Raw genomic sequence first — 26,162 nt, 5'->3', positions numbered from 1 at the left:
ATTTTGGGGCAATAATAAGAACCAACAGTATGTCCAGTAGGGCACTTCTAGAAGTTGGCTTTTGTGAGTGATATCCGTAATTCACACCGTGACAATGCCAATGCCCATGTGGACACATTTAAATGAACTATCCGGATCAGTGCACAATTGTGTGCAAACAACAGTGTTATGGAACTCATGCATGAACATTAGTGGTACTGTCCACTCTTCTGAGAATATTTATCTTTGATTGCAGTGCAACTTGTCTTTCTGTTTTGTAGTCTCATGGAGGAATTTGTTTGCCCTGAGAACACTGACTGAAAAGGCACTCTGTTAAGTGGTTTTAAATGTTAGGTTGGATTAGTAGGCCTATTTTTTCTCCTCTGCTTCACCACATGGTCACACTTAAAAAAAAACCCCTGTCATTCTACAGCCGCTTGAAAAATATTGTTTTAGAGGAGACAAAGATCATGGGTCCTTAAAGAGAGAGCCATAGTTATAAAGAATATATGTATGCTGCTAAATCATGAGGGACCTGGTAGGGGGAAAATGCAAAGAGCAAAAAAATAGCAAACAGACAACCTTTGGTTTCTGAGGATCACATTTCTTTTAGTGTTCTTCCATGAAGAACAATGCAAATGAAGACATCATAGGAGAAAACTGCTATATAAGCTATCTCCCTGTTGATTTCCTGCTCATGAACATGCAAAGGAGGCCTACACCAAATATTTTTCAGAACATTTGGATGATCCCACAGAACATCCAAATTAGTGAAGAAAGAACAATACAAACTTTCAGTCTTTTGAAGCATATCTATAACTTCCTCTATCGCTTCCATACTAGATCATGCAGAGTTTTAGATGCATGAACATGAAAACATAAGTGTTCTTCTTTGTCTATTTCCACTGTTTTCATAACATTCAAAAGTGGGATTGCTCTGGATGCAGAAACAGAATGGCATATCTATTCCACTCAAGTTTCTTTCCAAACACTGTAGGAACCATGAAGAGTGAGAAAAATAGAATTACTTGTCCCATCTTCTCCTGCGAGCAGGTATCATGACAATCCTATACATGTTGAGTTCAATGGGATTTACTCTCAGTTAGTGGGTGTAGGACTGCAGTCTTACTATCTCACAGTAACTCATGGAGTAACAGTTGCTGGAAATTAGCTCTGTGTGTGAGCACCCCGCCCCGAACACACACACACACATTTTCTGTCATCATGTGATTACTGACAACAATGACTCACATGTGTGTCACTCATTTAAATGCCTTCAAATGTGTATCTCAAAAGAAAGAAGAAACAGCTTTTAAGAAAGAAGCTCTTAAATCTAAACTGAATATAACAAACTCTCTAGCTTCTATCTGAATAATAATAATAATAATTGTACTGTATAACACTTCACGACCAAATTATTCTTTGGTGGTTGACATCTGATTATTTGGAATTTTGTTTCTATTTCTTTTTTGGGGTGCAGGAAGTCATCTTTAATTATCTGACATTAACTCAAAATTCATTGGTTAGAATGAGTGTTCATAAAATGATTATATGGAAACATGTAATAGTATCTAGTGGCCTCATGGTTTATAGACTTCAAAAAGTATACATAAAATCTAATGGGACATCTCCCATTAGCCATAGTCTCTCTCTCTGAGGCTAAAATCCCACAACTTTACCAGGACTTCTGTTTCTGGATTCCTTGTGGGATTACGATTGTCTCCTTTCCATGAAGTGTTTTCCTTTTATTTTCCTTATGGGCAAGTTCTATATGTTTCATTATAAAGCCACTAGATGGTGTTGTGCTACTGCTGTGATAAAGCACTATTTCTAGGGATGGGGGAGAATTTCTTCCCGAAACTTCGGGGGGCCGAGTGCCAATGCATTCGGTCCTCCGAAGGTTCGGGGAGAAATTCTCCGCCACCCCCCCCGCCACCCCCCCGGGATGGGACTTACCTTTCACGAATGTCGCTCCCGGCGGCGGGTCCCGGCGGCGGTTCGGCAGGTCTTCGTCAGGGGCAGGGGCGGCAGCCGGTCTTTTGACCGGCTGCCGCTGCCGCCATTACAAGAAAAGTAAAAAAAAAAAACAAACCGCCCCTGTGATAGGCTATGTAACGATTAACGTAGCCTATCATGGCTAGATCTGCAAAGTCAGCCGTGATAGGCTACGTTAATCGTCACGTAGCCTATCACGGGTGACTTTAAAAAAAAAAAAGCGCGTACGCTAATGGTGGCCCCCGTAGGGAGCCGCCATTCGCGTTCCTTATTTGGTCCCTGTAGTCTACGTAAAGATTTACGTAGACTACGGCGAAAATAAGGGCAACGCAAATAGCGTTGCCCTTATTTTCGCCATAGTCTATGTAAATCTTTACGTAGACTACAGGGACCAAATAAGGAACGTGAATGGCGGCTCCCTATGGGGGCTACCATTTGCGTACGCGCTTTTTTTTTTAAAGTCACCCGTGATAGGCTACGTGACGATTAACGTAGCCTATCACGGCTGACTTTGCAGATCTAGCCGTGATAGGCTACGTAAATCGTTACGTAGCCTATCACGGGGCTTTTTTTTTTTTCTTTTGAAGTTCGCGGCTGGGGAGATGGGGCACTTCTCCCCGGCCTGAATTTCGGCCGGGCGAGGCGGGAAGCCTCCCCTCCCGGCCTGAACTTCGGGGGGAGAAGCGAAGCACCTCCCCCCCACCGCGAAGCAAGCTGCGAGACCAGGTAAGTGACTTTCGTACATCCCTAACTATTTCATCAGTAAGGATGGCACAGGCACTCAGCTGAACCCTGGAGCCTGATGGACTCCTCCCCGCTTGTGCCTCCAGGTTGTGCCCACTGAGCTGCTGCCCTTGCTTGACCCCATGCCTCATTCATCAAGCCGCTGGCACCTACCTGGATCCATTCTCAGGCACCTGTTGTTCCCGCGGTCACTTCCCCCCCCCCCGAAAAATAGCAGCTTGAGAACTTCCATAAATGTAGTATCGCTCACACAGCGGCCGTAAAGGCCCCATCTATGCAACATTACAGGCATTAATGGGCCATTATGCCGGTGAGTATGGGTGTGTGTGCTCGAGCAGGTCCAGGGTAGGGTTGGCGGAGAATTTCTCCCCGAAACTTCGGGGGGCTGAGCGCCAACGTGTTCGGCCCCCCGAACAAGTTTTGGGGAGAAATTATCTCCCCCCCCGCCCCCCGCACCCCCCCCGGGACGGAACTTACCTTTGCCGAATGTCCCTCCCGGCGGCAGGTCCGGCCGGCGGTTCGTCGGGTCTTCGTCCGGGTCGGGAGCGGCAGCCGGTCTTTTGACCGGCTGCCGCCACCGCCATTCCATTCAAAGAAAAAAAAACAAAAACGCCCCCGTGATAGGCTACGTGACGATTAACGTAGCCTATCACGGCTAGATTTGCAAAGTCAGCCGTGAGAGGCTACGTAAATCGTCACGTAGCCTATCACGGGTGACTTTAAAAAAAAAAAAAGTGCGTACGGATAATGGCGGCCCCCATAGGGAGCCGCCATTCCCGTTCCTTATTTGGTCGCTGTAGTCTACATAAAGATTTACGTAGACTACAGCGACCAAATAAGGAACGCGAATGGCGGCTCCCTATGGGGGCCGCCATTTGCGTGCGCGCTTTTTTTTTTTAAGTCACCTGTGATAGGCTACGTGACGATTTACGTAGCCTATCACGGTTGTCTTTGCAGATCTAGCTGTGATAGGCTACGTTAATCGTCATGTAGCCTATCATGGGGGCGTTTTTGTTTTTTTGAAAAACATTTTAGTTCGCGGCCGGGCGAGGCGAGGCGCCTCCTCCCCGGCCTGAATTTCGGCCGGGCAAGGCGGGAAGCCTCCCCCCCGGCCTGAAATTTGGCCGGGTGAGACGGGAAGCCTCCCCCCCTGCCTGAACTTCACAGGGGGAGCAGCGAAGCGCCTCCCCCCCACCGCGAAAAGCTTCGAGGGCAGGTAAGTGACTTTCGTCCATCCCTAGTCCAGGGGTGCATGAGCAGGGGTAGCAGCTGGGTGGATGCCTGGAGAACCCAGACTGGGGGGCATCCGTCCATCCCTATTCATCAATACACCATAGTGAGAGGACAGAAAATGCTGCACTTTCGTCATCATGAAAACACACACACACACAGTAAAGTTTGCAAAAGCAGGAGGTGCCCTGGGGGATGACAATGTTGTGTATAGGACCTGTGAACTTCTGTGAGTGAACAATCATGAGTGCACAATAAATCCCTCTTGTAGAAATGGCCATAGTCTCCTGGCTAAGATATGATACTCCTTTCAATCAACTCCTTTCAAATCTCACTTGGAAGCACATTGCTAGGAAACAAGTACAGGGGTAGTGTGATTTCGGAGGTCAAAGTTTAGAAGACAGCAAATCCAGGCAATGCTCATTAACAGAAACTCCACACTGTCCAGATTGATTCGTTTTTTCAGTGGCTACTAAATATTTTAATAACTGTCAACATTTCTGTAAATTAAGTCTTTATAAAACTAATGGTGTATGAATCTGTCAGTTTCACTTTATCCTGCATTCATATTTTAAAAAATCTCAGAAGTCGTTCTGTCCTTAACATGAAGAAATAGGTGAATTTTGGTACATTTTAATAAATGAACTAAAAGGATTTTTTCTCGCATTTGCATCAGCCAAATTCAATAGGTACAGCTATTCCCAGCATGGAAAGGACCATGTCTTTCCTGCCTGCCATATAGCTGTTAAAAAAGAGGTGGCAACCCTAATTCAACACTAACATGGTTGTATACGTCTGTACAGTTGCACAGGAGGGAGAATTTCATCAGTTGTCTTTTTTCACATTGTGTTGCTGAGTGCAGGAAAGTCCATATTTCAAATAAAACACATGTCACAATAGACAATGATATAAAAGTAAAACCAAAATTAGGGCTGGGGAATGTAAACTGAGTCTGCAAACCATTCAAAGAATGGGGACCATATACTACTAAAAATCTCAATCATATGCTATGGTTTTTGAAAAATGCCAAGCCAGGCATGAATCTCAAATGGAGTAGTTGTTTTCCAGTACCTAAAAATAATTTACTTGACTGCTATGAAAGGTCTGCGGAGTCGGGCTGCCTGTAAATCAGTTAGTGCTTATACTGATATTATATAATCCAGAATAGTATGAAGAAATAGAAAATGTATACAGTATTAAGAATCCACACTGGCATGCTGGAAAGCACTAGTCCACCACCACCAGATGCTGCCAACATATAGCAACTGCAGAATATGTATGTTAAAGTTGTTCCCTTTTTCATATACCTCCAGCATGCACTTGACTCCATGACACCACACTAAAACAGACAAGAAGCAAGCAATAAGCCCTATATTTATTTTTTAGCTCAATAATGCATAAATAGATGTCTAAAGTTTGTAATAGTAATATTTGAGTGAGGCACTGAGGGCAGTATCCAATGATATCATTCCATGAACTCAAATTCAGCTCTGCTGAATCTTTCTGTTGCACAAGCGGTTGTGCATTATACGTGTGCAACCCTTTGTGCAACAGGTTGCACAACAGGTTGAACAAGTGTAATGTGCAATGGATTGTGGAAGTGTAATGCACAACTGCTGGCACAACAGGTTGCGCAAGTGTAATGCACAAGCGGTTGTGCAACCGCTTACATAACCACACTTTCACAAATGTAACTATAGTTGGATTCTCCTCTTGTGCATAGTTCAGAAACTAACATCACACTGTACTAAAAAAAATGAGAATTATTTTTTGACTATCATTATGCCTTTACCAAAGAAAGCTGCATTGAAATGAATCCCCCCTGCCCTCTCCCCCAACAAACAGAAATACAGCAGGCACCAGGTGTATGGTTTGTCACCTGACCTAGCTGCCACATGTAGGGGAAAGCAACCCTTTTTGATGCAGTAGACGGAAATCAAGCAGAATATTTAGCAGGTTCATAAGGCCAACTAATTTCTTTATCCCGCCCAACATATACTTCAGAATAAAATAATAATAATAATAATAATAATAATAATAATAGATTGACCTGCCATATGCAGGATAGAATTTATACATAATGAAGTTCGTGTGTGCATGAATGGTTCAAAGTTATGCATTTTGGCAAGTTTCTTCTGTTTCCACCTGGCAGATTTTTATTTTTTATATGACACTTAAAGATACAGGAGCACATCATAGTTTTGACTTTGCAAACGTACACCGCCTTGACCTCCTAGACCACAGCATGTGAAATATCCTTCCTCATCCATTTCCTTCCCACCATCTGCTCATAGCTTCTCCTGTCATTTCTCCATCTAAGATTTTGCCCTGACCAAGTTAAATTAAATTCCAAGCCTTCACCATTCACTGTTTCTTCAGGCTTCTGCTACTCAGTCTGTGTTACATTGTACTAGGGAAGGGCGAATTTCTCAAGTTCAATTCAGTCAGATTCTCATTGCTAAGTTTATTCCAACCTATTTCCGGATCGGATGGTGTCTTTTTTTAGTCTGCTTGAGAGTTTGTACATATTTGGGGTGCATTTTTCAGAATATATGCAATTTATGCAAGAGCTTCGGCTACTGGGCGGTATAGAAATAAATAAATAAATAAATTTGTGTACACACATTTTCAAACTGTGTGCACTTTTTCAAATATCTATATATTTTTATAAATGTTTGTCACTTCCTGTCTCTCAGCCAGCTGCCCTGTCTGCTCATAACGTTTATCTCCCTGCTTTCTTTCCTGCCAACAGCATATATTCTCCTGATATGGCTGACTTGCTAAGATGATAAAACAGAAACTAAAGAAGAAAAGATGGAGAGTTTTCAGTTCAGTGGTTGCTGGGACATCTTCCTCCATATGTCCTCATCTTGGCTTCCTTCTCCTTAGCTTTTTGATCTCCTGGCTGGAACCTCTTCCCACCAAGCCTTTGAATCCTCACTCTCCCTACATTTCCACACAGCTATCCTTGACCCTGTAGGAAATACTATTTACTGTAGGATCATGATCTGTAGGAAATACTATTTACTTCAGTTCACAAAGCTGGAGTGAATGATGCAAAAAGCCAACAATTTTCCTCAGCAGATGAAATGGCTAGCATCATTTCAAGACATCACAACAGGTCTGCCAATAACAGCCAATGGGTTCACCACCACCACAACAGCCATAACTGCCACAAAATTACCTAGCATGTTACATAGATTATTTGTGTATTCTATATTGCCCAGCACACATAATTGATCTAAGGAAAAATCCATAACCAATATCATTTACACTTTTGGATATAAGACTTTGGATAAGCTACCACAGTATTAGCAGTAGGAAATTCTCATTACATAGCTTCAACTCATTTCAAATTGACTTCTGTCAGAAAATTTCATGGTAGATCATGCTATTAGTCCTTTGATCTTTACGAGGAGTCTTTTGGTTTAAAAGTATGAGACTTTACAATACAATCAGATCTCACCCTCACACAATTCCCAGTCATTTTAGTAAGTCTTCTAACAGGGCCAGCATGATGCAGATTTTTTTCAGGTAAATCTGGGCTGGTTCTTTACCATTGATGGACAATGAAGCAACACATTTTCAGCCAATACAGATAAGTGTTGAAAGTATGCAGATATACATACCTGTGCAAGTGAAGAATTTGGATACACCCACACTGACTTCTACCTTGCTGAGGGAAATTGACACTTGAAGTGCTGTAAAACACAAAATAAATAAATTAAAAGTAGAGTTTTGCACATGCCTACTTAGATAAACATTAAAACCATGCATATATTCTTTCCTCCTCAAATAGAATTCCTATTTGAAAGCAAATATTCAAATCCCAAACTACTCCTGGAATAGTTTGAAGTAAAAATACCATTGTTTGAAGCAGTACCATAAACCACAATTCAGCGCAAAAGTCAGAGATGAGGGATCCACTCACTCATTTAACCAAGAGAACTGAGCTCTTTGTTCTCTTCTTTCTAGACCCAAACCACCTTAGCGTATCCAGCTATGTATATTCTCACATAATTATCAAGTTCTGTCTAAAAGCTCATGCAAAACCACTTACATATGTATGCTTCTCATAAACCAAGCCAGTGTGGGATGACACAACTGCATGGACAGACAGTTCTCTGTGACATGGTTTAGCATTACCATGTCCACCATTCAGTTGTGCAAATGAGGTACCAGTGTACTCTTAGCATCATGTAGAAAGCCAGGCTATGCTTAAAATCCTCCACCTCTTTGCCTCCCCCAAGTTCCAGTTCCTATGTGGCATGTTGCTGCTGACTTTATTCTGGTAGAATCATGTGATCATATTTCCCTCCCCATTACATCTCCATATTATAGGAAGACATGGGCACTAGCATTCTTAAATACAAAATATGCAACTATGGTGGAACAACTGCTAATCGAAGAATAAATTTGATATTTTAAATCAGCAAGTGTAAGATCTGCTCAGACCCTAAGATCGTCTTTAGAGACCTTCCTCCGGGGGGGGGGGGGAGGCTGTCAATGATGTGAGGCAGGTGGCTATTAAGAAGAGGGCCTTTTTCATAGTGGCAGCCTGGTTGTGGAATGATCTCCCCACAAAGAGGCTAGCCTGGTGTCTTTTTGGCACCAGGTGGAGAGCTTCTTATTCTTTCAGGCATTTTAGTCCTTCAGTTTCTGTTGTTTTTAAATCCATTTTGGATTTTTAAATCTTTAAACTACTGCTGGTTTTTTGTTTGTTTGTTTTACTTTTGGGGTTTATACTGTAGTTTTAAGCTTTTAAACATGTTAGATTGTTTTATTGTGTTGTATGTTTGGTTTTAATTGTTGTGAACCACCCAGAGAGTGTCAGCTATTGGGTGGTATAAAGATGTAATGAATGAATGAATGAATGAACGAATCACATATGACAACAATCAAAATGTATGCTTCTTAATAAGGACAAAAGTTCTGCTGGTGCACACTTGAGGAGATTTAGGAAGCAATCCTAAATTCCCAGAGAAGGCAGCTGAGAGGTCATAGGATACTGCAGACTTTCCTCTCCTCCATCAGAGGTCTCCTCAGTGCAATGGTGGAAAGCTCTGTTGCCATCACTGATCCACCAGTACTTCTGTGCCAACAGAGGGCCACTGACCAGGTATTCCAGGACTGTGTCAAGAGAGGGTGTGGATCCACAGGATTCAAAGCCTCCTCATTCCTTGTACATACCCCCAAACAGCCTAAAAATATCTTCAGCTGTGGAACTGGCACACTTAATTCCCAAAGCAGGAAGAGCCACCATCACCACCCCATCTCCTGCCCTAGCTGATGCTAGATTGCAGGGCTGTGGACACAATGGTGGCTGCACCACAATACTCTGCAGTCCTGAAAGGCAGGATTGCTCTGCCCATGGTACTCCTGTACATATTCACTCAGACATAAACTCTTATGACTTCGCTGAGACTTCTACCAGATAAGCGTATATAGGACAGGGCTGATCTAGAAGTGCCTCCCCACCTTTGAAGCTCCATTCCCAGGCTGTGAAGATGTGGGGAACACTTTCTGTGTTCTAGGGCAGCGGACTTACATTTTTAGAAGTTAGGTGTTTGTAGAGGCTTCTCTTTCTTTTAACCATTTTTTTAAAAAATTTTTGCATCGCTCCTTGGATGCATTGTGGGGAAAGATGTTCTCAAATCTCAATGAGCGCTGCCACTGCTTTCTCAATGTGAGCTGCTTTACCCCCAAATACCTCACATCTTGAGAAGTTCACCACTGAGCTATTTTTTCATCCCTCTTTTCAACCTAACCCCAATGAATTTACAAAAAAAGTTGCTGTTACCACACACAGCACAGCCCTTGAATAGGATTGCAGCCTAAAAAACCATTTACAGAATAGGCACAGGGAAGGTTATATAAGGTTCTAGGCTGTTTCATATTGACGTTGTTATGTCTGTATATTTTTATTGGTATTTTATTGTAAGGGGTGTTAAATAACTGAATGTTTAAGCTGAATGCACTATGTATATTATGGTTTGATACTGTAGTGCTTGTTCAATATCATTTATTAAAGTGGACGTATTCTTTATAGAATTTTCCCATGACAGTTTTCTCAAAACACGTTGGGAACCATATCATTGAGTGCAGCTGTAGTTATTGTCTTGATTCCATTTTCCCTCTATCCACCCTTCAAAACAAATGACTCCACCAAAAACAGTATTTTATAAGTTGCACTTTGCAAAGTCTGCAAAAGAGCTAGCAGAAACAAAGAAACCATGAAGCAAAACTTCAGTTACCCTTAATGTAAGGCTGTTTTATACTAATATTCAAAGGGCCTGGCACAAAACTGACACAGAGGCACATGCCTTGTCAACCACGTCTACCACTCTATCCACTATACTACACTGTTCCTTAGACATAAAAAGAAATATGTTCCTTTTTAATGGAAATAAAGGAGACATCTTTTTAAACAGAAAATTAGATAACATTTTAAGTACATCATAGTGTCTATTGATTTTTAGTTTAAACACTTTAGGTTAGATCCAGACTTAGTTAGCTGCACTTCCAATTGAACTTAATGAGACCTAGAGGCCACCTCCAAACTCAGAGGCGACTGCCTATCCAATGCAGGGCAGGAGGGCAGGAAAAGTACGGAGGGGATCATTCCCTTTGTGCTTCTCCTGCCCTGCATTTTTGGCTAGACAGCTGATTGTGGCTGTCTAACTGCAGGAGGGCAGAGCAGGGGAGGAGGTTGCTGTATGACACATTGGATGTGTCGTACAGGCATTTCTGCCCTCCCCGCCCTAGAATGCCCTCCGGGAATGCCCCTTTGCGAGCATAGAGGATGTCGATGTTTTGCGCTGCCTCTGAGGCAGCGTGGAAGTGGGGGGAGGTTGGTTCTCCAGGAACTGACCTTGGAGCATGGGCTCCAAGGTCGGTTCCTGGAAAACCAGATATCTTATGGCCGTCTAGCCACTGTCTAATGGCCATAGGATTGCTCCCTTAAGTCATAATTAACCTGTTCCATTGATTTCAATGGGACCTAAGTTCTAAGTCTACTCTCATTTTCCTGGGAATAAGCCCTTCTGACCTCTAACTTACCTCTGAGTAGACATATTTAAAACTATGCTGTTAGCCTGGATCCAATCCATTAGATAGAAATATTGAATTTTAAAGTATTTTACTTACATGTTTATTCAAACACTTTTTCAAGCTCAGCATTGCTCAGAATTCAAAGTTCATATATTAATTGCCCTTTTAAAACTAAAAATCCATATTTTAAAGAAAATGTGCTTTAATGCTGATTAAGATATGAGATTTCCTGTGTATCACTGTGAACAGGCCAAGCAACTCAGAGTTTTCACATGTTTACTTTGTAAAGCTAACATGGGAGTAGGAAGGCATAGGCAGAGAGAATGAGGGATTGCTTAATTAGCTCCTTGCCTGCAGATCTCTTCTACAACCCCTCTTCAACAATTGTTTCATCCCCCTGTGCCCTTAGATGATCTCTGATTTGGAAATAAGCTTAACTGTAGGAAAAATGGAATGGGAAAGGGTTTGCATGGGAAAAATGAGAGGCAGGAAAAGGGTGAGCTTAGGTCACTGTTCCCATATCTGTGTTATATCAAACATGAGTTTAGTATTTGCTGAGGTAACATGCAGTTTGCCTTCCTTACAAAACACAAATACATAAGAGAGTGGTACTTCCACATAGGCTATCACAAAACATGTACCTGTTAATACCAAAATAAATATGTTTAGGATCAGTCATGCTTACTCAGAAGTTAAGTCCCACTGAGTTCAATGGGATTTACTTCAACATATTCACTTGACTACAACAAGCTTGTGTACACTGAACACAGTGGAACTTACTTATGAATAAACATGCATAGGATTGTGGTGCGTTAGTTCCTTACAAAGCGTACTCCAAACTTAGTTTAACATGCATTCTATAAACTTCACTACATATACTTACTCATCACCTGTGTTTATACAACACAGTTATACATCAAATGTGTGGGTGTTGTCAATTTTATGGGGTTGGGATATCACAAATTATTAAAAAAAAAACACCCCACACACAAACTCAACAGTTCAGTTGTGTTTGGTAGCATGCGTGCATGTCTGTTAGAACTGTTTGTCTTTTTTGCTGTTAATTCTTTTAAAAGTGAAAACAAATTAACATCCAAAAAGGCTGGGCTGTTGCCTTTGCTACTGAAAGACCAGTTTAATAGTTTATACGGAACAACTAGGGATGCTGGAGAAATTCCAGACAGACTAAAATGTGTTCGGATTTCTAAGAATCTGACTTGTGGAATCTTGCTACGGACCAGCTTCCTCAGGTCGCATGGAGTCCATGGACTTTCAGATCCTTTTTTTCACTTTCCCAAAATTTATGTAAATTTGTAGGAAAATATGCAGGTTTCTGCTGAGACATATGCCATCCTGGGGAAAAGTTGAATGGAATGGGGGATAATACGCTAAATGTTACATACTAATGTAAATTACGTAAATGCTTGCAAACCCTGTTACGGAATTATTTGCATATTCTTCTGCATAACAGAAAAAAAAATTGAATCTACCTGTGAACAGATGCCAGAACAAACACCACCACACAATCCACAAAACACACATGGGGCAGATTTCACAAAATCCAGATATCCCTGGGCACAACATTGTTTAGTAAATATTCACTGACAGAGAAACTGATCAAACCAAAAGTCAGGAAATCACATTTGAATACAGGACACCTAAAATAATCCATCTTTTCTCCAAAGTGCTTGGAGTATACAAGCTGAAGCCTGTCTTTCAGTTTCTCAGTCCTTTCAAAGACTAAAATTTTGGAGGACAGCTGACAATTATCAAACTAGCAACACCAAATCCCAGCAGACTTCATTCTTCTGGCTACAAAGAACACACAGTTCAGAGTCCCAATCCACAACTAAGGCCAGGTTGTTAGCAGAAAGCAGTTCCTGGCTGTGTCTGAAACATTTCTATCAGCCAGTTGAGGCCTAGCTACTGGTCACAAATGCTCAAAAGGAAATGTACTGGAGGATGCAGCCAACTGTAGTTTTCACCCTTTTCCAACCATTGGAGATTTCTCTCACAAAACAGTTAGAATGGATTATTCCCCTCCCCACCACCCCTTTCTCACTGCTCATAATGGAGCTGGTTTAAACTCCAGATGCCACAGATCAAGCAATGGGGAGGAAGGGAGAGAGAGAGAAAAGAGAGATGTATTTAGAAGCTGCCTAAGAAGGAAATATCCATTTTCATGATGCCCTATATAGTTCTTAATTTAAAACATACAAAAAAGAAACCCCATGTTATTCTAAAAACAGTGATTTATATTGGATGAGAGTTATGACTTTTAAAGTGCTTGTGTTTCTAATTGGTTATTCTTGTAATATTTGTGATAGATCCACTCTCTGATTCACATGAGTATTTTAGAATACTTTGGGCAGAATCCAATGCTGTCCTGGCATGCGCAGCCAGCCGCGCCACTTCCGGTCTGCAAATGGCCCGTACTGCTTGCGGAATGGCAATTTTTAGCACTTCTGGAGGCAAGCGAAAAGGAGTGGAAATGCTTGTTTCTTGAAGGGAGAAGGTTGGCGACGCTTGCATAAGGGAGCTCTGCCAACCTGCCCCCTTCTAGAAATGAGCATTTCCACTCATGTTGGGGCTTGCCTCCAGAAGCGCGAAATTATCACTCTGCAAGCAGTAGGGGGTGCTTGTGGACCACAAGTGGCAGGGCTGGCCAAGCGCAGACCAGAATCAGTGGGCAGCTCTGCTAGCATATGGGCAGCATTAGATTCTGCCCTTTGTGTTAATCACAGATCAGCCCACCCCAAGATTTATACTAAACTGGCCGGGTAAATGAGATTTTGGAAGGAAGACAAGCAGTCTGCTTGTGGCTGTATGCAGGAAAGGAACTATAAAAATAAAACTATGCATCTCTTAAGTTTAGGGCGGGGGTTAAGAGTCCCAGGCCTCTGAACACAACACTGGTGACAAAAATGATTGAGAACCCAAATACAGAGGAAAAACAGAAAAAAGGATGGGATGAGGTAAGGGCAGAAACTGAGTTATTCATACAATCAAGTATTGTGTGTATATACATGTGGTATTTGTAACAGAATTCAGCAATTTTCCCCCAAAGGGATCAAATTCTGTTATAAGAAAAATAAATAAATCTTACTCACCCCTACTAGCAGAACTACCATTAGGGTTCTTTACAAAAGCATTTCAGGTCCAGTTTGCCAGCACACAAAAGCAGAATTTCCTTTCAGCTCAACTATTTGTATTTCTTTTCACAAAGATTCCATATTAGACTGTCCATTCATTTCAAGTACACCAGCCATCTTACATACTATGTAAGAATATTCTTGCATAAAGAGGAATGGCAGCAGCCATTTTGAGTATTTTCTGTCCATAGACCTTCAGTCAGAGGTGTATAATATCCTAATTCTTCACAACAATTCTGCCAGTTTGTGACCCTGTCTTCAACATGTTCCTTATCTTTTCTGAATTTCCTTTACATGAGTCTCACTGTACATTGGGTCCAAGATGGGAACATTGATGTGAACTGTTGGGAAATTCATTTATTCTGATGAAAGAAGATGACCCTACCACCAAATGAGCAACCTTATTACATTTTGCATGCAGTAAAGTACACTAAATTTTCAAAACTTTCCCTGAGACAGTAATGACTGTGGAAAAGTAAAGCTAACACTAAGGAATTAATTTAAACCATACTAAAGCATAGATTTTGAACAGTATACATTTCAGCAAGCACAGCAAATGGAAGGAGAAAGTACTGATGAATAACATATCTTTTTATGCCACCTTGCAAACACAGTTCACAAGATAAAGGCAAAAATAATATTCTTCAGCCAAACTGTGGAGGCAAATTTTACGAGAACCCTATATGACCCTCACCAAAATACGGGACACTGTTCAAACAAATGAAATGTCAGACAGGCATGTCCAGCTAACAAAGCAAGGAAACCTTCATACACAAATAGAAACAGCAAATGCATTTCAGAAGTGTTTCAGGGAGAACAATCTGACACATCTTCAAGGAGACACACAAACCTGAAGCACAGCACAAGTAACTTGCTACAACTGTCGAGGAGGACCCTATCCCCACAGAGCCAACTGCCCTGCTAGTGGCACAATTTGCCACAACTGTGGAAAAAGAAAGCACTATGCAAGTATTTGCCCCAAATATTTACATCAAAGGCCAAAGCCAAGTAAAGGCTTCTTCAAGAGGAAGCTAGCTCATGTGTTTACAGTGTTTTCCATACAAACAAATGCTTCCAAACTGAATTGCCTGGCACTTTGCCACCTTTTCATACAATGATGTAAAAACTCACGTAGTAATTGGTACATGGTACATCTGGGAATGTGATGACTGTTTGCATATGTTGCCTTCTCTCAGAAGTCATTGCTGCAGAGAACACAGCAGTAAGGATACATATCTATAGAATGCCAGTACCATTATCAGCATGTGGCATGTTCAGAACCACACTAATACTATTCACAGTTACAGACATGGGCCTTGTTCAGAACCTCCAGCCTTTCCTTGCTGCACCAGATCAGATCACAATGATAAATGGCACAATTGTCACTGCACAGAGTGGGCCCCATAAAGTTAAAACAAATGTGTATCCCATCAAACCACAGTATCTGAGTCAAAGATCAGACGACAATAATGACAACAGAGAGAATGCCAGTATTGTCCCATCCACTGCTCCCAGTGCATTAAATCTAGCAGGTCCATGTGCTCTAGAGGCTAATTGTCAGTATTACTTGGCAAGGACCAGCTGCTGTGTTCCCTCCAAGCTATTTGCAGGACCATTTAATGTTGTTTGTGAACCGTCAACCAATTATTGCTTTATTTGTACAGTTTTGTTTATAAGTAGCCATACGTTTTAGCACTTGTGTAAGGCAGAACACCAGATTCTCACTGAGCACCCCCTACATGCTTCAGCCCTCTGTGCCATATCACATACAGTTCTGGAGGGTTCCCCAACACTCAAAAGCAGCTTGGGGGGAAACTGCATTGGGTAGAGGGAAAAGCAAAAATTGGGTGTCCTGCCTTGTGTGTGATGAAGCGCTTTCCAAAGCCACCATTGGATACAAGCCTATATAATCAGCAACCAATGTTCTATTGTTGCTTTTTATGCCTATCTAGCTAAAGAATAGAGGGGGAAGGAAACATGAAAAAAATAAATTTCTGCTACCGTAGATTGCTTAATCAGTATGATAGGTAATAGAATTCTGAGAGTGCAAGTTAGTGGTAGCAGAAATCCTGAACCACAGTTATAATTCTAAGCACAACTCTAGTAAGAGATCTATAGGGAGGCTAATAATATCTACATATTTCTTACATGTTTCTTTAATATTTACAAAACAAGGGGAAAAAACAGACCATATGCCCTCTTTGCCCAACCCACCCAGAAGGAGAATCAACATTTATGGCAAGTCTTTATGTAAATAGCGGGAGAGGGGAAAAACACATTCCCTGATGCAAATGAAAATCAGAAAGTATTTCCTTAGTGACTAGTATAGAAATCTGTGCTTATACGGTAGTCAGACAAACTCCATTACTGGCTTATGGCATGTTATCTAATCAGTTACTTGAAGTATGGCATTTAATTAAAATGAAAATATTCTGAAGAGATAGCACTGTTCAAAAAAAGTTTAACATCTTATGAAGATTATTTCTGCAGAAGCTACTAAGCATGAATGGAAGCTGTTAGATGACCTGATAAAGCTAGTGTATGGAAGGTAGGTAGTATCTCAATTTACACATTATTTTTCAAGTCACTGGAATAGTGTTTGGGAGATGTTAATTTGTTTTTTGCTGATACCTATTTATTCTTATTTCTTAACAATATCTCTGTGTTGTACATTAGTAGCAGGTGCTGTACAGATCATATGTCAGTCAATTAGGTGATCAACAAAAGGCTCCAAGTTCAGAGCCAGAGCCAAGAGCCAGGCAGAGCAAGAGGAGGACAGAGTCAATTTCACCTCCATTGCTCCATTTAAAATGTAAAAAGGACCTAGATGGGCCTCTGAGCTCTCCTCTCCGACCAGCATGGCCTGTTTCTCCCTCTTCATCATAAGAGAAGCTTTCCATGGTGGCTAGGAAGAGGGGAGGAAATAGGATGATCCATAGTCGGACCTCCTCCTCCATGTTCTTTGCTCTCTCTGTGGGTGTGGAGAAGATCCATACCATCCTATGGTCTCCCAGATGCCGTCTAGGGGTCAAAAGACTACTCCCTTAGTCATCTTTAATTATGATTTTCAGTTTTCACTAAACAGTTTTGAAAGGGGGGGGGGAAACACCAAAAAGAACATCAAGACTACAAATGCACTGAACATTTTATTTCTATATTTATCAGATCATGAAAACTGAAAAGGCAAAGCTATATAGAAGCATAAAGAAGCATCAAAACCAGAACTGACACTTGTCAACAAAGAATGGCTTTGCCATCTCCTTGTTCCTGTACAGAGAGGAAATATAACGACTTTCCATACTTATTTAGCATTAAGTCCCATTGAATTCATTGGCCTTTAGTTTAGAGCTTCGGCTATTGGGCAGTATAGAAAAGAAATAGATAGATAGATAGATAGATAGATAGATCAATCGATCGATCGATCGATCTGAGTAAGCATGCACAGATCACAACTATGCAGGGGGGTTATTTTCACATGACACCTACACAGTTGTTCTCATACATTGCCTCTTACACACTGTGTGAATGGACTGTGTTGTTAATGCAGAGTAGAAAGGGGAAGAGAAGCATTTCTAATTTGAAATAGGTTTCAATTTTGCAAAGCATACCAATTTAGACAAAATAAAATCCACATTTTAATAACCTTGCAAACTATTATATACAGCAAAAGAATACTTATCTTTATATGATAAAGGACACCCCCCCGAATATTTAAACTGCGATCCTGTATCCTGACACTTTCCTAGGTCTAAGACTCATTTAACTCAATGGGATGCCTGAGTAGTCGTGTGCAGGATTACACTGTTATCAGTTGAAACACAATATTTTAATTGCTGGAAAAGTGTCCATAATGTATTGTACATGTTTGATTCCTAAACATTTTTTGTCTAAAACTGTTTCAGATTATAACTACTTAAAATAGCTGATGTCTTCCTTGATTAATACTGTCCCAGACTTTATTATCTGGCAGTCACTGTCTGCTTAATTTTACAGCATATAAACTATTGTATACATTGTGATTTGGGGAACTTTTATAGGTGAGGCGGAGGAGCAATTGCAGTGAGCAGTGCAATTTGTTATGATGTACTCTTGAATAGTTACTAAAGAAATCCAATACAGATTGATCAGGGGACTGACTTTAAAAAAATAGTGTCTTGAGTCTGATACTGAAAATTCACATTGTTCAGGGTCAAGCTGATATATTGCATAACAGTTGTTTTCCTATTGTTTAATGAATATTAACCAATTAAAACAAAATGTTAGTCCATTCCATTATCAGAATATGTTATGGATTATTACAAAGTGGTATGCAACATCAAATAATCAATTCAGATATTAATGTGGATACATCTATATATCTCTGTCTGTCCATCTGTCTGTCTGTCTGTCTGTCTGTCTGTCTATCTATCTATCTATCTATCTATCTAGATATTGATATATATCATATGTCTGAGTCTATAAATGTGAAGAAATATGAGTAGGGACTCATATTCCTTTGATTTTTGAGATGGAGAAGCATGAGTCATTCATACTCCAGCTACCCATTCTATATTTGCATTCCCCCTGGAAATCGTCTGGCATGTCAAACATAAGTTCCACCACATGCACTTACTACACGAACAGGCTCAATGACATCAAAAGTTTCCAGATCTGGTCTAGGAGGTGCTCAAAGTGTGCTATGCTCATATAGATATTCTCCCATATTCAAGTCAATTTACTTAAGTGGCTTGTAAAAAAATCAAGATCCCGTAGAGACCTGCTGCCAGATAGAAGAATTTCTAAATTCCTATGATGACAATAATGTGAGAACTGAGTCTCAGACAAGTACTATGTGATCGTGCAGAATACAGTGAATAAATCTTTCCTGTTAGAACGTGGGAAATACTATCCAGTGAAGGCATTCCAAATGAAGAATGCCCTTAAGAGCACACATGTCTTTCTGGCCTGCTATAATAAATGTGTCATATATATATTCAATAAACTTTGAAGGTGAACTCAATAATTTGGGTATACTTTATCCTTCATCAAAGACAGAATGTGACCCCCTGGACACTCAGCCTTGCTTCTTTGGGTACATTCGAATTAGTAAACATCAGTTTACTCAGAAAATGCAGTTGTGTGGTGAATCAATCATTTAGATTTACTTAGACCTTACGGCCTACACACATTTACATAGGTAAGTAGAAAATGTAGACAACATTATATCAAAATATTCTTCAGGATTTGGCAGGGAATGGGGGAGACTGTGGTATAGTTAAGTAATCATTTATATGGTAAATAATGATATCCCCCAGTAGCTTATGTAACAATATAAATTTCCCATCTGAACTAATGATAACTTCTTCTGTCCTTCCATGTACCTATGTGGAATCAGCTTCTGACAGTTTAGAGTGTGCAAATGTCCACAGGTCCTATAAGATTACACCTACTAGTTTCTACAAACAAAACTTTAAACTCTATTGAGGCTGTTCAGTTTTTCCACCTCACATATTTGACAAACAGGATTCTCCAGAGTCCTAAGTTAATAAGGCATGTTTGTTGCATTTTAATTGCTTGACATTAAGTTTCATGAGTAATTAAGAATGGGAAAACTTTTCAACTATTGTCTTATGTTTAATTGCATGTGTTTAGTGTTTGGGATTTATTGGCCTCTTCATTAATTGTGTGTGTCTGGGATTTATCAGCATAAATTGAAATCAAGATGATTTATTTTTAACAGTGATTCTAATCTGTTTACCTCTTCTTTTTCTTCTTCTTCTTCTCCTCTGTACTGATGTTTTATGTTCTAGTCTGCCTGCATGTTATAGTCACCTTTGTTTCATCCTTTACATCAGGCAAAGTAAACTTAGGTCTCCCCTTACGGGACTGAACTAGAAGTCATACAAAGTTCATTCCACCCATGGGATATTAAGGATGTTTCTAATGTGAGAAGAGTGATGCAAGACTTTCATCCTTCAGTGTCTAAAATAAAGATTACAAAGAGGGCTGGTTTGCACTGCACATCACCTGGTGTTGAATGGGGTACAGCTACCCTTGAAAGACCAGGTCTGTAGCCTGGGAGTCATTTTAGACTCCCAGCTGTCCATGGAGGCTCAGGCGTCAGCTGTGAGCCGGACAGCACTGTACCAACTCTGTCTGATACAGCGGCTACACCCTCACCTTCCCGACAATCTGCTCCCATCGGTAGTACATGCCCTGGTCTCCTCTCATCTAGACTACTGTAATGCACTCTACATGGGGCTACCTTTGAAGATAGTTCAGAAGCTGCAGCTGGTGCAGAATGCGGTGGCTCGCCTGAATAAAGGCAGCCGCCGGCATGATCGCATAACTCCAGTGTTGAAGGAGTTGCACTGGCTACCAGTTGTTTTCTGGGCCAAATTCAAGGTGTTGGTTTTGACCTTTAAAACCCTATACAGCTCTGGCCCAGCCTATCTCAAGGAGCACCTCCAGCAACACCAGACAGGCCACTCAACAAGATCAGCCTCGGATGGGCTTCTCTCTCTCCCATCAGCCAGGACAGCTAGGCTGGTGAGGACGAGGGAGAGGGCGTTCTCTGTGGTGGCCCCCACTCTGTGGAACTCCCTTCCTAGGGAACTCCACCATGCCCCCTCTTTAATGAGTTTCTGCCACGCACTGAAAACTTGGTTGTTCAGGCAGGCATTTGGGGTAGGTTAGGGTATTTTTAGACAATGTTTTCATGTGTAATTTTACTGTTTTAAATTGTATTGTTGTACATCGCCCAGAGTGGCTGGATGACTGGCCGGATGGGGCATTAATAAATTTAATAAATAAATAAATACAATCACAATAAGTCACCCTGAAAATAAACCATGGCAGGTTGGTTGTTCACTTGCTAACCCACATTACTCCAGACAGATGATCAGGTGCTAAAGTAGTTACTGTGCTTTAGTGGATTTATATAGTAATGTTACATTTGCACAAATCTTCCTGAAAGTGAAAAAAAAAGTCACTGTCTAGGGAGGTGACATAGCGAAGGAGTAAACTGACTAGCATAATTTCAAGATGTAACAGAGAAGGGATGCTGTTAGCGACATCACCAGGAGTGGCCAGCAGGGTTTTTTTCAATGCTCTTGCCACTTCCCTTGCCATTTTAAATAACTCACACTGAAGCAACTCTATCGGGTTCGTACATCACAACTCTGAGAACAAGCCACCCTAAACAACCCTACTACAAGCCATGGGCTCTCAGGGTGGCTTGTTTGTGAAAAACAACCCATGATCACAAAGTCCACACTAGGTTTAGATGCCACACTAAGCCACCCTGCAACCACCCATGGTGACATCCCATCGTGGCTTAGCGTGATGTGTGAACCAGATCAGGGTCTTGTGGCACTTAAAAGACTAACACATTTATTCTGGCATAACCTTTCATGGACACTGTCCTCTTCAACAGATGCATGAAGTATTAACCTTAAATTGGCAGATTTATATACACATGCTGGGGTGGGGAGAGGAATGTAAACTTTATTGTCAGAGAGAACTGAAATGCACATATGGTGATAATTACCTTAACCCTTGCCATTCACAAGTGATAAGGGTTGTTGGGTGATAACACAGATATCATTGCAATGCTGTGCCAATTCACATATGTTATGTGATTAATAAAACCCTTTGTCCTCATTCAAACTACAGGAAATAGAGTTGAATCTCTTAATGAATTGTACTTCAGTAATTTCGTATTGGTATCTGTCTTTGAAATTCCTTTGTTCAAGATTGGCCACCTAAAAGTCATTGACAGAATATTCTGGAAAGTAGAAATGTCCCTCCATTAGTTTCTGAACATTGACATTCCTGATGTCAGACTTCTGTCCATTTATTCATCTGTGTAGAGACTGACCTGTTTGTCCTATGTAGAATGCAATAGGGCAGTGCTGGCAAATGATGGCATATAGATGAGCAGGTGTAAGAATCCCTGATGTTGTGGATGGCTTTAGTCGGTTCTGTAGTAGTGTTGCCAGAGCAGATATGGGAACAGAGTTGGCATCTGTGTCAAAGCTCACAATCCGATATGAACACAAGTTGGACCAAGTTTCGGGTGGAACTTGGAAAACCTTGATGAGCTTCAGTTCTGCCTATTTCCACATCCCTAGTTATCACCAACCAACAGTTCTGAGAATGGCTAAGGTAATTATGACTGCCTGTACTTTTTGCATTTCAATTCTGATGAAGTGGACATGAAAATGTATGCCAGAATACATTTGTTAGAATTTAAGGTGCCATAAGGCACTTTGTTGTTTTTGCTGTAAGACTAACATGGTTACCCGTCTGGAAAGTATTAAAATAAAGATATGGATGCAACCTCCAGCAAAGGAGATCATTACCTTGTCATGGTGCTGGAGCTTGAGCACCTCAATGATGTCATGAGCTAAACCGTGAAGGGACACCCAAGACAGGAAGGTCATGGCAGAGAGGTCAGACTAAATACGATCCCTGGGGAAGGTAACGGCAACCCACCCCAATATCCTTGCCGTGAAAACTAAATGGATCAGTACAACCAGATATATGTCAGTATACCATCGGAAGATGGGACTCCCAGGTTGGAAGATGGTCAAACTGCTACTCGGGAGGAACAGAGGATAAGTTCAACTAGCCCCAGATGTGATGATGCAGCTAGCTCAAAGCCAAAAGGATGGCTAGCGGCCGATGGTGCTGGTGGTGAACGACGAATCCGATGTTCTAAAGATCAACACACCATAGGAACCTGGAATGTGGGGATGTCGGAGAATTTCTCCATGAACCTCCAGGAGGCCGAATGCCAACGCATTTGGCCCCCCAAAATTGGTGGGGAAATTCTCCGTCCCCCGCCCCCCCCCCAGGATGGGACTTACCTCGTGCGAATGTCCCTCTCGGCGGCGGGTCCGGGCGGCGGCCGGTCTTCCAACCGGCTGCCGCCGCCACCATTACAAAGTAAAAAAAAAAAATGTGATAGGCTACGTAAAGATTTACGTAGCCTATCACAGCTAGATTTTCAAAGTCAGCCGTGATAGCCTACGTAAATCTTTACATAGCCTATCACGGCTGACTTTGAAAAAAAAAAAGTGCATACGCAAATGGCGGTTCCCATGGGCGCCGCCATTTGCGTACGCGCTCCCCCCCCAAGTCAGCTGTGATAGGCTACGTAAAGATTTACGTAGCCTTTCACGGCTGACTTTGAAAATCTAGCTGTGATAGACTACGTAAATCTTTACGTAGCCTATCAGGTTTTTTTTTTTTTTTTACTTTACTTCTTTATTTCGCGGCCGGAGAGGCGGGGCGCTCCCCTCTGGCCAGAATTTTGGTGGGGAGGGATGGGGCGCCTCCCCCCCAGCCAGAATTTCGCTGGGGAGAGACAGGGCGCCTCCTCACCCCCACCGAAAAAAGCTGCGGGACCAGGTAAGGGACTTTCGTCCATCCCTACTGGAATGTAAGATCTATGAGCCAGGGCAAATTGGATGTGGGTATTGGGGAGATGTCAAGCTTAAATATAGACATTTTGGGTGTCAGTGAACTGAAATGGACTGGAATGGGCCACTTCACATCAGATGACCACCAGATCTACTACTGTGGACAAGAGGACCACAGAATGGTGTAGCCTTCATAATTAATAATAAAGTGGCTAAAGCAGTGCTTTGATACAATCCAAAAAATGATAGAATGATCTCAATTCGAATTCAGGGTAAGCCATTTAACATCACAGTGATCCAAATATACGCCCCCACCACAGATGCTGAAGAAGCAGAAGTAGATCAGTTCTATGAGGATCTGCAGGACCTACTGGATAATATGCCAATTATATGCCATTTGCGACCATAATACGCCATTTGCGTCCCTGCAGAAGCTACGGCAGCCGCCATTTGCCTTCCCTTTTTTTTCCGCCGGGATAGGCTATGTAAATATTTACGTAGCCTATCATGGGCCAACGTAGGGACACAAATGGCATCCCCTACACAGGATGCCATTTGCGTCCGCACCAGCCCGGCAGCGGCTGGAGGCCCTGCTGCGGGTTGGCCCGGCCGGCGACTCTGTGGCCTGGTCACGGAGCGGAGCCAGCCGGGCAGGATTCCAGGGGGAAGGAACGGATTGCCTCCCCCCCGTTGAGGATTCCGGGGGGAGGAACGGATCGCCTCCCCCCACCTGTGGAACCCAGTGGAGCCAGGTAAGCGGGGTTTCGTACATCCCTATAATTAAAGGCAAAACTGAAGTACTTTGGCCACATCATGAGAAGACAGGATACCCTGGAAAGTGGAAGGCAAAAGGAAGAGGGGACGACCAAGGGCAAGATGGATGGATGATATTCTGAAGGTGACGGACTCGACCTTGGGGGACCTGGGGGTGGCAACAGCCGACAGGAAGCTCTGGCATGGGCTGGTCCATGAAGTCACGAAGAGTCGGAAGCGACTGACTGAATAAACAACAAATGGATGCAACAACCCAGACAAAATTTGGGACATTCCAATTCCATTGTAATCACTAGGCTTTAAACAATTATGGAACTATTCAGCCAAAGTTAAGAAATAAAGTCCAATTTACTCCAATAAGGAAGTTAAACATATGCTTAACTCCCCACTATTGAAATAAATGACACATAAGTATGCTTAATTTGGGCTGGATGATGCCTTAAGTATGCACTGAGCATCTTCTATTTTCAAAGACACAACCTGAGCAGTTGCTACTCACAGATACAGCCTGAACAGTTGCTATGATAATACTGTGTTAGGGATGGGGGAGAATTTCTCCCCGAAACTTTGGGGGGCCGAGTGCCAACGCATTCGGTCCTCCGAAGGTTCAGGGAGAAATTCTCCGCCCCCCCCGCCCCCCCCCGGGATGGGACTTACCTTTCACGATTGTCGCTCCCAGCGGCGGCGCAAATAGCGTTGCCCTTATTTTCGCCGTAGTCTACGTAAATCTTTACGTAGACTACAGGGACCAAATAAGGAACGCGAATGGCGGCTCCCTATGGGGGCCGCCATTTGCGTACGCGGTTTTTTGTTTTTTTTTAAGTCACCCGTGATAGGTAGGGGTGGACGAAACTCACCTGTCCTCGAAGTTTTTCGCGGTGGGGGAGAGGCGCTTCGCTGCTCCCCCTGAGAAGTTCAGGCCGGGGGGGGAGGCTTCCCGCCTCGCCCGGCCGAAATTCAGGCCGGGGGGGAGGCTTCCCGCCTCGACCAGCTGAAATTCAGGCCGGGGAGGAGGCGCCTCGCCTAGCCCAGCCACGAACTCAAAAGTTTTTTTAAAAAAACATAATGCCCCTGTGATAGGAGAAATTCTCCGCACCCCCCCGCACCCCCCCGCACCCCCCCCCCCGGGACGGGACTTACCTTTGCCGAATGTTCCTCCTGGCGCTTTTTTTTTTTTTTAAAGTCACCCGTGATAGGCTACGTGATGATTAACGTAGCCTATCACGGCTGACTTTGCAAATCTAGCTGTGATAGGCTACGGTAATCATCACGTAGCCTATCACGGGGGCGTTTTTGTTTTTTTTTCTTTGATTGGAATGGCGGTGGCGGCAGCCGGCCGAAAGACCGGCTGCCGCTCCCGCCCCGGACTAACACCCGCCGAACCACCGGCCGGACCCGCCGCCGGGAGGGACATTCGGCAAAGGTAAGTCCCGTCCTGGGGGGGGTGCGGGGGGGGTGCGGAGAATTTCTCCCCGAAACTTGTTCGGGGGGCCAAACACGTTGGCCTTAGTTTCGCTGTAGTCTACGTAAATCTTTACGTAGACTACAGGGACCAAATAAGGAACGTGAAGTACATCTGGCACTTCCCCCGTCCTCCATGATTTCTCAAAGAGAATAGACAGTGGTTCTGAGAGTTCTTCTGCCAGTTTCTTTATCACTCTAGGATGCAGTTCATCTGCCCTGAAGATTTGAACTCATTCAAAGTAATTAGATGTTCCTTGACCATATGCCTATCGATCTCAAGCTGCAATTCTGCCCCTTCAGCCTGCACTTCGCCTTTGCCAGGGGGGTCTTAGACCCTCTTTTGGGAGAAGACTGAGCCAAAGTAGGAATT

General features: G+C 42.5%; 1 protein-coding gene across 1 annotated transcript in view; it reads right to left on the bottom strand.

Moving 5' to 3' along the window:
• The window catches only part of NCAM2 (neural cell adhesion molecule 2), a 472,561-nt gene that overhangs the window by 218,919 nt on the left and 227,480 nt on the right, over positions 1-26,162 (bottom strand). The window contains exon 2 of the mRNA XM_084843540.1: positions 7,578-7,649. Within this exon, the coding sequence (XP_084699666.1) occupies positions 7,578-7,649 (72 nt within the window). The remainder of the gene's footprint in view (positions 1-7,577; positions 7,650-26,162) is intronic.

Source organism: Heloderma suspectum, chromosome 3 (assembly GCF_057233095.1).
Source record: "Heloderma suspectum isolate Gila_16-S chromosome 3, 16-S_ref, whole genome shotgun sequence".
In the NCBI taxonomy this organism is placed as follows: Eukaryota; Metazoa; Chordata; class Lepidosauria; order Squamata; family Helodermatidae; genus Heloderma; species Heloderma suspectum.
This window is presented reverse-complemented; position numbering and strand designations above follow the sequence as displayed.